This window comes from Sminthopsis crassicaudata, chromosome 3 (assembly GCF_048593235.1).
Source record: "Sminthopsis crassicaudata isolate SCR6 chromosome 3, ASM4859323v1, whole genome shotgun sequence".
Lineage (NCBI taxonomy): Eukaryota > Metazoa > Chordata > Mammalia > Dasyuromorphia > Dasyuridae > Sminthopsis > Sminthopsis crassicaudata.
The window spans coordinates 407,216,211-407,230,925 of record NC_133619.1 but is presented as its reverse complement, the minus strand read 5'-3'; the positions used below and the strand labels follow the sequence as shown (position 1 = coordinate 407,230,925).

Here is a 14,715-nt window from a genome sequence, read left to right as displayed (position 1 = left end):
AATAGGACACACAGAACTCAAAAGGTCTTAATTTTAAACAGGGATCCAGCTCATGCTGGAGGTCTTGTGGATTACCAAATCCCTTCTCTCTTTCCTAAAAACTACTACAGTTTTCGGTCTGAGAAGACTTTCAATTTACATATTTCTTGCAAATGCATGATTTTGAGTCTATCGTTACATGGAGAATTCCTGGAGGACAGGAACACTTTCTTTTCACAGTTCCTGGCAAAATTTTAAGTGCTTAATGCCTTTTGACTGACTGGAGTGTAGAGAAATATCTTGGAGATATCCTGCCACTTTTAAATTTCTATCTTTGGCGCCCACAAGGATTGCTCTGCTGGTTCACTACGGCCATGGAGACCAGTATTTGGGCTTTTTATTGACAGAATCAGAATTTCAGAGTTAAAAGGGAAGTCAGAGGACATCTAGTGGAGGGGAGAAGTGGGAATCAACTATAGCCTGAGGCAGCACATTCCATTTGGGATAAAGTAATTGTTAATCAACCAATCAATCAAGTGGGGAGAAAAATTTAAAAAGTCTCTGCTTTCAAATAACTTACACTAATCACAAAGTTTCACGCACAGTAATTTAAGGTTTGCAAAACTAGTTTACATTCATCTCACTAGAGCTTCACGACCTACAGGTATTAATCTCCCCATTATACAGATGGGGCACAGACAGAAAAAAATACTTGCTCAAAGAGAAATAGCCATTCATTAGAAGGGAAATTTGAAGCACTTTTCTGATCCCAAGTCTAGCACTTTACCCCTTCCCCCACCGAGCCTAAATTGCGGCTGTGGTTTCTATCTATTGATCCTCTGGAGTCCGGGGGCTTCCATAAGATAGGCGGGCTTTTAAATAGTTCTGTCCTTCCAAGTCTTCCTTTCTCCAGGGTAAACATCCCAGGCTCCTAGGAGGGAGCTCACCGTCCAGGCCCTTCATCATGGACGACTTATCTTTGGGATTCTATTTCTCTTTCTCTATTCAGGCCTAAAGACTGCTTTGGAAAAAGATAACACGTTTTCCTAAACCACTTCATGCAGCACAAGGACAAGGCGCGGAGAAGAGGTGCCCAGCGCATTCCCACCGAGGAGTGCGCTTTCCCAGGCTCTTCCAAGTCTTCTCCTCTCCCCGCCCGCAGGCGGAGCCTCCCTCCCGCAGTTCCCGCCTCCTTCCCAGCCCCCTCCCCGCTCCAGCAAAGCCTTCACTCCTTTTCTTCCCAGTTTTCCCTAATCTAGTCGTTCTTTCCCTGATCTCCGGTCCTTCCACCACAGTTGTTTCCTTTTCTTCCTCTCTTCTTTATCCGATTTCTCTCCCGCCTGCTCCCACAAAGGAGTGATTCCGTCTGCTGCTCTCCCGCCTGCCCCAGCTGCGGTGTAGGACGGCTGTTCCGCCGGCTGACTCTCCTCCCCAGCCCTCCGGAGCCTCGGCTCCCCTCCCCTCCCCTTCCTCACCCTCGCCGCCCCGCCCCCCTCCCTCCGAGCTGGGAGCCGTCCCCCAACATCCGGGTACCGGCTCTAGCCGCCCAGATTCTGGCACTATGGTCATGGCGGAGGGGACGGCAGTGCTGAGGAGAAACAGGCCCGGCACCAAGGCTCAGGTACCAGCGTAGGTCACTTTGGAGACCGGGAGCTTTTCTGCGCCGGTCGAGACGCCGCTCTGACCGTGCTGGGAAGGGGATAGAGGCTTGTCCCCGGGATGGAGTCTTGACAGAAGGTGGACGGGCCGTGCCGGGCAAGTCTCCCCGCAGGGGCTGGTGTCCGGCCTACTGCTTCCGCAGCCACTGGCTGGTCCTCAGCCGGCGGCCAGCCTCGGGCGGCTCCGGAAGAGAGGCCGCTAGGGATCGGGCCGGGAGTGGGGGTGGGGGGATGAGCTTTGCTTCGGAGAAGGGGCCTCGGGTTGTCTGTCTGGAGACTGTCAAGAGCAGCTGTTGGCGGTCCCGGCTTCGCGTCCCCATTCCCCTCCCCCCAAACCCCCCATCCTCCGGGAAAACCCAGAGGACCCTACCCCCCGCGGGGGAGGAGGCCCCGGATAAGTGCCAGTGTAAACACAATTCTCTCCCCCTCCTCAGCCTACTCCTTCAGCCTTTTCCTTTTACCCAACTCCATCCTAGCTTGGGTTGATTGTGAACTCCATCTCCCAGGGTAAATGAGGTGGCTCGGGCATTGTGGTCTACCTTTGACAAGTTCTTGTTGATAGCCTTGTGTGCTTTTCTAGTCCGGCGAGTTTTTCTTCCAGCAGGCTGAGACTTGTTAGGAGGCAGCGTCTGCTTTTTTCCGGGTTAGCCCTTCCCCACGTTATGGGAATGATCTGGCTCAGGTTTTGCTAACAAACCACTAAATGGGGGTGAATCCGTGCTTTTAAATTTATATATTTTCTTTTGAAATTTGGCTAAGAGGTGCTGTATTTGAAAAAAAATTCCCAACTGCTTCCTGGACTTATAAACTAGACTACCTCATAGGACTTTCTTCGAAGCCTTACACTAGATTCAGGGAATATATATATCTCTGTGTATATGTATATATGTGTATCTGTGTGTATGTATATATGCGTAGATATGTATATTCATACATATCTGATTTCCTTTATAATCCTATAAAATATCATTCTGAGAATGTCCATAGGCTTCAACAGTAAGCCAAAGTCCTCCAAAGTACTAAAGAATCTCCACCTCTATAGCATTTTTAAAGAAATCAGATTAAATGTCATTAAGACATGGAAATTAAAAAAATTAGGGGCAGCTAGCTGGTTCAGTGATAGAGCACCAGCCCTGAAGTCAGGAGGACCTGAATTCAAATGTGACCTCAGACACAACACTTCCTGGATGGTGACCCTGGGCAAGTCACTCAACTCCAATTGCCTAAAAAAAAAAAAGAAAGAAAGAAAAATTACAGAAAGGGTGAAATATGTTGCTAAAGATGTATTAGGCCATCTCCAGCACTTAACTGAACACAAAATACTTAACCTGTTTTGAAAGAAACAATTTAATGACTCTCAGTTGTTTTTCCTGGTAGTTTTATCTTTCCTGAGTTAGTAACAGATTCAAACATTTTTCTTATGTTTTGTGAACTTTATCCTTTTTAAGTGTAATTTTATCGACCGTTGATTTTTAAAAGTTTTCCATTGGATTGTTACTATTGGTTCCACTTTATCTTTGTGCTAAATTAGCTTTCTTAATTTATGAACTTATGTTTTTTCCTATCTTGATGTTTATACTCACCTCACTGCTATCTTATTTATTTAGGGGATACTTTTTGGTTCAGAAAACGTTACCTTAATAATATGGTAACATCTAATGTATATTGATATTCATGTGAGAAAAAATAGCTATATTATAGAAGAAAGAATTGTAGTTCTCTTCCCCTTTTTTCCTTTCCCCCCCTCAAAACATGGGTTATAGGTCCATGTTATAAAATTAAAAAGTAGCCATCCAAAAAAGTCTGACATAAAAAATGACTACTTAAGGATTTGTCATTTCCAGCCTAGTATGTCATATTAAATAAATATGGAAATCGATCATTCTCCAAATTTATGATTTTAGGTGACAAAACTAATGGGATGGGATATCTCTGGTCTCATTTCCACCTACTTTTGTTTTGAGAAAGTTAAGTAGATGGTTGGAATGAGAGAAATTTAATTAATCTTGTTTCTGGACATGTTTCATAGTAAATATAGTGAACATGAATAATTAAAATGATCATTCTCCTGTATCATTTTATATAATCTCTCCGTCATTTCTAAAGATTGTTGTTTTTGTCTGGTAACTTTTTAAGCATTGTGTATCAGCTTTTAAAATAATTTTGAAGAACAAAAAAATGTGTATTAAAATTAATTTGCATTTATTCCACATATAAATTTGTATTGACTTATCTATGTGCACGCTCTTTTCCCAAAGATGTATGTGAGCTTTTTTTTTAGAGCAAGAACAGTTTCATTTTAGAGAATGCCTACTAAGTATTTTGTATATAGTAGGTGATAATAAATACCTAATGTTTGAATGAATGTTTATGCTTAAACCATGTGGAAAGAATTATTACAGCATAGTTTTTTGGTGGCACTTTTGCGGTTGAGGTAGGAGATGACAGTATGTTCAAAATTACCTAAAGTTAATGTGTTGTATTTATTTCCTGTTACTTCTAATTATTAAGGAAGCTATTAATATTTAATTAGATCCATTTTAAGTATTAGAATAATTCAATTTCATTACAATTAGATGATCATTGCATTTTAATAGAGTTGGTTGCTTTAGAACTTGGAACAAAACCATTTTATAGGATCCTTTCACTTTGTATTTATATAGCAAAAAACTTACCTATTAATTTGGTAGCCTTGATCAAGGAAAATCAATATGCTCAATTAACAAATATTTAGAAATATTTTCAAGATAAGTTGCCATAGTTAAGCTTTCATAGTATTAAATATATCTTGACTTACTAATTCAATAAGACTTCTCAAAGTATATGTTGAGAAATTTGGAAAGAAAGAATATAATTTGTTTTAAGATGAAGCAAAAATCTTCCTGTTTATTTGAAAATATTATGTATAATTTGTAAAATTGTTTTTCTAATTCCATATTATAAGGCCTTTTCCTCTCTCTAGTTGTTAGATGTTGATATGTAATTTAAAAAGTTGAAATGATCATTCCTAATTTTTGTATTTTCATAGGATTTCTATAATTGGCCTGATGAATCCTTTGATGAAATGGACAGCACATTAGCTGTTCAACAGGTAGGAAGTATTTTCTTCTAGGATACTAACAACTTTATGACCTACAAATTTTACTCAATATGTATCATCATATCTTTCTCCCCCCGACGACAGGCAATACCATACATTTTACATGTGTTACAATATAGTCTAGGTACAATACATGTGTGTGAATATCATTTTCTTGTTGCACAATAAACATTAGAATCCGAAGGTACATGCAACCTGGGCAGACAGATATTAGTGCTAACAATTTTCATTCCCCTCCCAGTGTTTCTTCTCTGGGTGTAGCTACCTCTGTCCATCATTGATCAACTGGAAGTGAGTTGGATCTTCTTTATGTTTAAGATTTCCACTTCCATCAGAATACATCCTCATACAGTATTGTTGTTGAAGTGTACAGTGATCTTCTGGTTCTGCTCATTTCACTCAGCATCAGTTGATTTAAGTCTCTCCAGGCCTCTCTATATTCCTCCTGCTGGTCATTTCTTACCGAGCAGTAATATTCCATAACCTTCATATACCACAATTTACCCAACCATTCTCCAACTGATGGACATCCATTCATCTTCCAGTTTCTAGCTACAACAAAAAGAGCTGCCACAAACATTTTGGCACATATATGTCTCTTTCCGCTCTTTAGTATTTCTTTGGGATATAATCCCAGTAGTAGCGCTGCTGGGTCAAAGGGTATGCACAGTTTGATAACTTTTTGGGCATAATTCCAGATTGCTCTCCAGAATGGCTGGATTCTTTCACAACTCCACCAGCAATGTATTAGTGTCCCAATTTCCCCACATCCCCTCCAACATTTGTCATTATTTGTTCCTGTCATCTCTTTAAAATTTTTATTACAAATTTAGTAACAGGACTAAGGACTGAACCTGTTTTTATTGACTTAGGGAAATCTCAGATGAGGAAACTACCTCCCTTTTTTGATAGTAATTGTAGCTAAAAATACAAAATAAACAATGGAATAAATATGAAATAAATCTTCAAATAAAATGATAAAAACAAAACCATATTTTGACTGGAAAATAGTCATATACATTTTAACCAAATTATGCTAATTTTTATTCTGTATCCTATTCTTAATCTATATATATATATATATTTTGCTGTTATTGTCAGTTCTTAAATTGTCATTGTAAGTCTTATTCTAATTTCATATCATTTCATATGTCTTTCCATATTTATTTATATTCATTATAATTTTTTGTGGCACAATAATACATTAGTATTCTGTAATTTGTACATCAGTTTCCAACCCTTGAACGTAAAGATTTCTAATTTTGAGGGGTTTGGTTTATCTGTTGGCTGTGACAACGTAGCTATGGATACTTTTATTTAGATACATATTCCTTTTAATTTTGATAAAATCTGTAGACTATAGTCTCAGGAATGGAATCATTAGGTCAGAGTTTGGTCATTTTTGTTATATAGTGGCAAAAATCCTCCACAATTTTCATTAATCCTAATTTAGAGCCCACTAACCTCAATATTTGCCTGTATGGGTTATTTTAATTATGATAGTTGTGAGATGCTATCTTTTTTTTTTTTTTAATTTTATAATTATACATTTTTTTTGACAGTATATATGCATGAGTAATTTTTTTATAACATTATCCCTTGTATTCATTTTTTCAGATTTTCCCCTCCCTCCCTCTACTCCCTCCCCTAGATGACAGGCAATCCCATACATTTTACATGTGTTACCTAGATATAATATATGTGTGTAAATCCAATTTTCTTGTTGCTCATTAAGTATTGGATTCCGAAGGTATAAGAAACCTGAGTAGATAGGCAGTAGTGCTAATATTTTACATTCAATTTCCAGTGTTCCTTCTCTGGGTGTAGTTGTTTCTGTCCATCATTGATCAGCTGGAAGTGAGTTGGATCTTCTTTATGTTGAAGATATCCACTTCCATCAGAATACATCTTCATACAGTATTGTTGTTGAAGTGTATAGTGATCTTCTGGTTCTGCTCATTTCACTCAGCATCAGTTCATGCAAGTCTCTCTAAGCTCCATTTATCCTGCTGGTCATTTCTTACAGAGCAATAATATTCCATAATCTTCATATACCATAATTTACCCAACCATTCTCCAATTGAAGGACATCCATTCATCTTCCAGTTAACTAGCCACTACGAAAAGAGCTGCTACAAACATTTTGGCACACATAGGTCCCTTTCCCCTCTTTAGTATTTCTTTGGGATATAAGCCCAGTAGTAGCAATGCTGGATCAAAGGTTATGCACAATTTGATAACTTTTTGGGCATAGTTCCAGATTGCTCTCCAAAATGGCCAAATTCTTTCACAACTGTGAGATGCTATCTTAAACTTGTTTTTCTTGGTACTTTTCTCTCTTACCAGTTTAAACATAAATACCCAGAAACAAAAAATTGAATCTTATACTGTAAATTTCTGTTATTTACAGTGTTTAAAAGTAAATGTTATTCCTAAGTGACAGAATCATCCTATTTTTTCCATATCCCCTCTGAATTGTTTTTATTGTTGCCTTTTTGTCCAGATTATTTAGCAATTATTCTCAACTTGTCTTTGTAAACTCTACTTATCCACAGTCACATTTCATTAAAATTCATGTAACTATTATGGAAGGTATATTCATTTTAAACTTTTGTCAGCCACTGTTTTGTTTCAGGATGTGAGATTGAGCCATGAATCAGTCAATCCATCAAAAAATAGTTATTAAGCACCTATTATGTGCCAGCTATTGTTGTAAATGCCGAGGATACAAACAAAGGTAAAAGACAGTCCCTTTCCTTGAAGAGTTCATATCTAATGAGGAAGACATGAAAATAACAAAAAACAACAACATGAAAATAACAAAATAAAAATAACCAATAAAAGTTGCATGATAACCTAGTAGGAGTATCTAAATTTTTTTTCTTTTAATTAAAAAAAAAATTGTTAAAATTACTCAGTACAGTAGAAAAGTTTATACATACTAAGATACAGAATTTAAATACTTATGTCATACTCTGAATGTAATACCTATGACAACATTTTGTTGTCATAATGACCCTGAGAGACGGTCTAAGTATTTCCATTTTACAAATGAGGAAAATGAGACAGATAGCCTTTAAGTGAAAACCCAGGAACACAGAGCTGATAAATGTCCAAGGTTGGTTTTGAACCCAGGTCTTCCTAACTTTAAACCCAGCATTCTATTGCATTAGTTAGCTGCCTTAATTTATAAAACAAAATGAAAATATAGTAAGGATTTCTGTGTACTCAAATGGTTATGAGTTTCTGGTGAAGTCCATTAAAGATTTGATTTAGAATTGAGCCAAATTTTTAGAAGCAAAAATTCAGTGCTATTCAAGGGGCATTTCTTTTGTTCCTCACGTTTATGTCCTATGATCAGAAAGCTATTTGATTTTATTGGCTTAATTGAAGCTTTCAGTATAGAAAGTGCAATTATTGTTCATTCTTTGTATAATACTTGTTCCATTCATGACTACTATTTGTTGTTTATTGTTGAGAACCTTTAACTCAGGTAACTCCAGGCTTCTTTGCCTGAAACAAAAAAGGAACTCTTTTTTTGTTTTAAAATTTTGATAAGGGGCAACTAGGTAGTGCAGTGGACAGAGCACCAGCCTTGAAGTCAGGAGGACCTGAGTTCAGATGTGGCCTCAGACACAACACTTCCTGGATGGTGACCCTGGGCAAGTCACTCAACTCCAATTGCCTCAGAAAAAAAACAAAACAAAACAAAAAAACCCAAAACAATGTAGGCTCATAGATTTATTTCTGCTTTTTTGTTTTTGACATGGTGAGCTAAGATGTTTTTGCCCTCGCTAAGATTCAGAGGTGGAATTAGATTGGAATTAGATACTTTTAATATAAAGTGAAAGAGAACTTCATTATGATTTGGTGGGATGGAGTGATATTTAACAAAGATTTATAAAAAATAAGTCTTGCAGAAAAAGTAATATATATTTTAAATTGTCATAAGTATAAAGATAAAATTTTTACAAAGTGATTAGATTTAATGTTTTGAAGAATTTAGGCATATCCATTATAAGTATAGAAGAAGTAAAATTCCTGCTTTTGTTAAGATATAGGAAGTATTTTTGGCTCACCAAGTTTATGTCCTTGCATCAAATACACAAAGGCAAATATATTAGTGATGATAGCACTGCTTTCCATTTGACAAGATTACAAAATAAATAGCACAGTTAGAACTGCAAATGTTACAAAATGCAGAATATTTTCAGGGATTTGGCTAAATATTCCATCTGGGATTTTCCCAAGTATATATTTTCAGCAACATGGAAGTAAGACATTTGAATGACAAAACTAATTCTTTAACTTTTTTTCCTTCGCTTCAGTTCCTTTCATCTTTAGGAGCATCAGAAGGAAACTGGTCTGTGTTTACAAATAAATAAAATCAAGAAATAAACAGGTGAAAGAGTAGAGAATTTTTTTTCCACTTTGGGCAATCTTTTTATTTTCAGAATTTCATGAAGATACACATGAAGCAATAAAGGAAGCAGAAACTGATGAAAGTGATTGTTTAGAAAATGACAAAGCAAAGTCACATATAGCAAATTTTATCTAGTGAAAACCCACTGATTTCTTTTCAGAAAATGAAGACTTTTTAGATTTAGTTGAAATTCTTTTAAACCCTTAGGACATAGTTTTATTCTTTTTTTTTTTTTTTAATATTAATTTCTCTTTATAAATATTTACTACTGTTTTAGGTATTGGAGATATAAAGTTAAAAAATTGTAGTACCTGATCTCTAGGAAACAAAAATCAAGTATTATTAATATAATATTGATGTTTTTTCATACATTGGGTATGGTGGTATATGTCGTCTTCTAGGAAGACTGAGACTGGTGGATTGCTTGAGTTTGGGAGTTCTGAGGTATAGTAGGACTAAATCCTAGTGAATTTTTAAAGACCAGTATTAATATTTGTGAGTTTTCCAAGAGTAGAGGGTCACCAGTCTGCCTCAGGAGGAATGACCTGGCCCATGCCAGAAAAACAGCAAATTAAAAACGTCTCTGCTGTATTGGGATCAGATTGTGAGAAGCTGTTGCCCTGCTAGCCTAAGTAAAATAAGGAGACCACTCTAAAAACAAATTTCTTTGTTTTTTTTCTTTTCATCCACTGTCAGAAACTGAGATACAAGATTCTTTTAACTTCAGCAGTTTAGCTACATTTGTAACAGATTTTTTTTTTATTACATTTTATAATGCAGTTACTAATTATTTCTGGAAAAACTATACCTTACATGTCTTTACATCAAACAATATTGTTATGAGTAAATCAGCTTATAAATTATTCATTTTAATGACCTAGATCTCTGTATAAAGCGTTTATTTTTTAAAAGGGAAAGGAAAGGAGAAGCAGCACTACATATATTTTAGGATTTTTGAAATGATCTTTTTTCTCACCTTTTTTTTCCTTAGGGAAGCAGAACTATGAGCAAATCACAGAAATAAGATTAAGCATAGTACTTTTTTTTTTTTTTTTTTTTTTTTTTTTTTTTTTTTTTTTTTTTTTGAGGCACAGTAATCAAGACCAACCTAACTAAAAACAGTGTTAGGAAGCAGTGAGAAATAAAGTTAGATAGGTGTAGGGAAATAAAGTTTTGGAGGATTTTGAAAACCAGACAGAACAGTTTAATTAGGTAGGAATTATGGAGTTATTGAAAGAGTTTTAGCAGAGTTAGGATAATGAATGTGATGAATTAGGAAGATGAATCTAGCTAGTATGAAATATGTATTGAAATATGGATTGAAGGGGGAGTTTCCTAATGGTGGTGTATTCAAGATTATGCTTCAAGTTTAAGAATATCTGCAAATCTTGTCTATGTTACCAAATTCAGTCTTGAACATATTGATTTCATTTGAATAGTTTGTCTTCTTTTTTACTTTTAATTGAAGTGGCTAATAGTAACTGAATACTTCATAATTTCTTATAACCCTCTACCACATCATATAAATATAAATTCATGTTCAGTTGAAAATGATTTTCAGTTTCAGTTCCAGTTCCGATAAATCCAATGTCTTTCCTATATATTAGAATTTAATTTCCTTGATATTAGACCATTTAAAACATATTGAAGAATTAGCTTTGTGCATGGTAGTTACTGACTTTGGCTTATTGATTGTGGACTATATACACTTCATTTCTCACATAAAAGTGAAGCATTTTGGAATTTCTGAAATAGCAGAAAATAATTACATATATTTAAAAATAAAATTTGACATAGGCAATGTGTTATACTGTTTGTAATTTAAATAACTTTGAGGACTTTTTATTCATAGTATATTCAACAGAACATAAGGGCAGACTGCTCCAATATTGACAAAATTCTTGAACCACCTGAAGGCCAAGATGAAGGTGTATGGAAATATGAACATTTAAGGTAGGAAATTAATATTAGTATTTTTATTTGCCTGACTTCTGCTAAATGTGTTTCAGTAATACTGATTCATTGATAACTATAATACATAAATATAAATTACCTATGTAATTAGAAACTTAAAAAACCAAATGGCGAAGTTTTTGTGCCTTTTAATGCTATAATTTTCTCACCTTTGGCATTTACTGTATCAGTATTCAGAACAAGTAAGACAACTGGAATTTGGCTTCAGAGAGAGTTAATAAATTGTTTGCTCAAGTATCTGCTCTAACACACTACTAAATTTTTGAACTTGACATTTATCTTTTTTATACATTGTTTCAAGTACTTATTATATTCCATAAGAATATTTCTAGTTTACTCATCCTTTAAGTATCTATTAACTTTTTAATAGCATGCCTTTGCCATTCTTCATTATTCTTTGACTTTGTGGACTCTGTAAGACTTCGTAGACCTGTAAACCCAAATTTGAATAGAATTTTGGCATAAAGAATTTGTTTTCAAATCTTTTTCAGTATTGTTTGGATGAGGAGAGTGACAGCTTTTAAAACAAGTTTGGGTATAACAGTATGATCATCTCAGTGTCATAAAATTGCTAGGCTCAAACTTAGAATTACTGCTTTTAAATTCAAATTTTAAAATCCAGATTGGAGTTTGGCCTGGGAAGTTTGAATTAGGAATTAAAATTATGGAGTGGAATGAGGCATTAAAAATAGCCTTTCAGTTGATTCATGTTATGACTAAAGTAGATAATATGACCTCCCCTTAGCAAAATAGATGCCATATCTGTCTATGACAAAACACCCCATTTCTTGTTGCTATCACTCTGTTTTTTAGGGTAAGACTTTTTTTCCCCTCGTTTCAAAATGCTGCCCTTTCTGTAGACTAAAACATTTTTGTATTCCATATGGTTTTCTTGGTTAAGTTACTAGTAATAAATTGCCCCATTATTTTCTTTATAAAAAAAAAATGAGTCTAATTTAATCTTCAGAGTCATTGAAAAATGTAGGTTTATTCAGTCATTTTTATGATTCTATTTTTACTAAGTGGAATATTTTCTTATGTTCCTTAACTTTTCTATACTCTTTAATTAAATTTCAATCAACTTTTAATTGATCTGCATAGTTGTAGCATGATACCATAAAAAAGGCTATTTATTTATTTGTTAGTTTCCTTCTAAGAAAAAAGAAACCATTTTTTGTTTGTAGTATTCTTATTTTAGGTCTAATAGAATTCTTTTTTTTTTTTTTTCCTTGAGGCTGGGGTTAAGTGACTTGCCCAGGGTCACACAGCTAGGAAGTGTTAAGGGTCTGAGACCAGATTTGAACTCGGGTCCTCCTGAATTCAGGGCTGGTGTTGTATTCACTGTGCCACCTAGCTGCCCCTAGAATTCTTTATTTTATTTTATTTTTATTTTATTAAGTGAATAATTCAAAATATAATTCTCATCCATGGTCTACTAGCCTAGTGCTATTGTTTGTTACCCTTAAAAAAAATACTAAATATTGTTTTTTCAGTATTCTATACATTCAGGAAATGTCTCTTTAAAGTGTTTTAAGAAAAAAAAGTTTCAGGGATAGTAGATTTTTGTTTGAAATTGCTACATTGAGACATTGTTGGCAGTTGTTTAACAGAATTTTTAACGAGATGTTGGTGAATCTTAAGTTATAAATTCTATTCCAGTAAAGGCCAGTTAAATTCACTATATTTCTTGGCCACAGATTGCAACTCATACTTTATTTTATCTTGACTATTTGGTGATAACAGGAACCAGGTGAGATAAAACTTATCATCACCATTAAAAATATAGCTCTAAGCACATGATACAAATAGCATATTAGATATGCATTTTAAAATATATTTATTAATACCAAAGATAGTATTATTAGGAATCTGGAAAGAAAATAAGAATTATCTTCTTTGGTTGATCAGTAGTGTCACTATAAAAGTATTCCTAACTTAAAGTAAATTAAGATACTTCATGCTATTTATTTAATTACATTGTTCTTCTGTGGTATTAATAAGATAGGATTACTTCTCTTACCAGGTGATTTTTTTTTTTTTTAACTATGTTGCATTTTTCTTTGAGAAAGTTCTCTTTTATTTTCCATAATATTAGTGTTACATTTTTAGGGAACTAAAGTTTTTTTTTGAAAATTAAGTTTATGCCAGTTTAGAATTTTTTTTTTTTTTTTGAGGCAGTGAACTGAAAATTATTAAATAGTTGTTTTTTGTTTTTTCTTTTTTAGGGATAAACAATTTTTTGGCAATTGAAAATAAGACTGTATGACATATTATTACTTTAATAATTCTTCAGCTACTGGTGTATATTACAAAATTGATGAGGTTTGGCGCAGGTCCAACATGAAAGAATTCATGAACCTGAAAACTTAAGATTGGCAAAAAAAAAAAAAAAAAAATTATTGGCACTGAGAAGTCAGCTTTTGCTAGGAGGCTGACTTCCTCAGCGGCAAGCCCTGACAGAGAAGTAAATTTAGGTCTAGCAGAGAAATCCTGGCAGAGAGAAATAAACAGGGGTTAATGCTGAGAAGAGAATGTTGAGAGAGAGAGAGAGAGAGAGAGAGAGAGAGAGAGAGAGAGAGAGAGAGAGAGAGAGAGAGAGAGAGAGAGAGAGAGAGAGAGAGAGAGAGATTGATTAGATATTAGATATTAGATATTAGATTCTTTCACAAGTCATGGTCCTGCATTATGGCCTCTGCAAAGAAATGAGCCCCAAAGTTGCCCTTTAAAAGAGATCTGAGACTGAAGTTTCAATTGAATGAGATTACTGCCCCAGGCCTAGATTTCCAGTAGAATGAGACCACTTACTGGGAGTGGTCCTCAGCCAATTTTTAGCTCAGTCATATCAGGTTCAGATCTCCAGCTAAATGAGACCACTTAAATTTGAACTAAGTACCTGGGGTGGTCCTGGGCCAATCTTAATGAAACCATTTAACTGCCCTGAAGGGTTGTTGGGTCCCTGTCAGGAGAGTTTCAGGGCTCACCCCAAAGGTCAAGGACAGTTTCAGAATTCACTCCATCAAAATGATACTCCTGAAATTTCTTATATTTAGAGTTGGAAGGGATATTCAAGGTCATGGCTTTATCAGATTTAAGTAAGACTATAAATTTTATTTTCAACTGTGTTTTAAGTTGTAGCTAGGCAAAAGGAAATATTTTTGATCTTAGTAGATTGTACAGAAAATTATTTACTTTTTTATACCATATTTTCAATTTTTATAATATGGGGATTACATATACCTACATTCTTGTTAAAAAATAAATGAGATTTGTGAAGTACTTGGAAGAAATAAACTTTTTGAATTGTAGTGGTGGTGTAGTGTAACTCTTTTGTTAAAAATATAATGTTAAATTAAACATTATCTTTGGAAAATTATAAGATTGATGTTTTCATTTATATATTTGCATTTCCAGGCAATTCTGCCTAGAGCTAAATGGACTTGCTGTCAAACTTCAGGTAATTTTTTTGCTTAAAATTTTTAATTTTTTATGTTTCAACTGTAATCTTTATGAAAGTATAAAATCTTTATGCTTTTTCTGTGTATTTACAGAGGATTGTTCAGAATTTTAAATGCTTTCTCTTA

At 34.6% G+C, this 14,715-nt stretch overlaps 1 protein-coding gene across 1 annotated transcript in view; it reads left to right on the top strand.

Moving 5' to 3' along the window:
* The window catches only part of HSPE1 (heat shock protein family E (Hsp10) member 1), a 50,519-nt gene that overhangs the window by 29,066 nt on the left and 6,738 nt on the right, over positions 1-14,715 (top strand). The window contains exons 1-4 of the mRNA XM_074302784.1: positions 1,385-1,600; positions 4,666-4,728; positions 11,013-11,113; positions 14,546-14,588. Coding sequence (XP_074158885.1) covers positions 1,541-1,600; positions 4,666-4,728; positions 11,013-11,113; positions 14,546-14,588 — 267 coding nt within the window. The 5' untranslated portion in view covers positions 1,385-1,540. Of the gene's footprint in view, positions 1,601-4,665; positions 4,729-11,012; positions 11,114-14,545; positions 14,589-14,715 lie in introns of the transcript that reaches the window.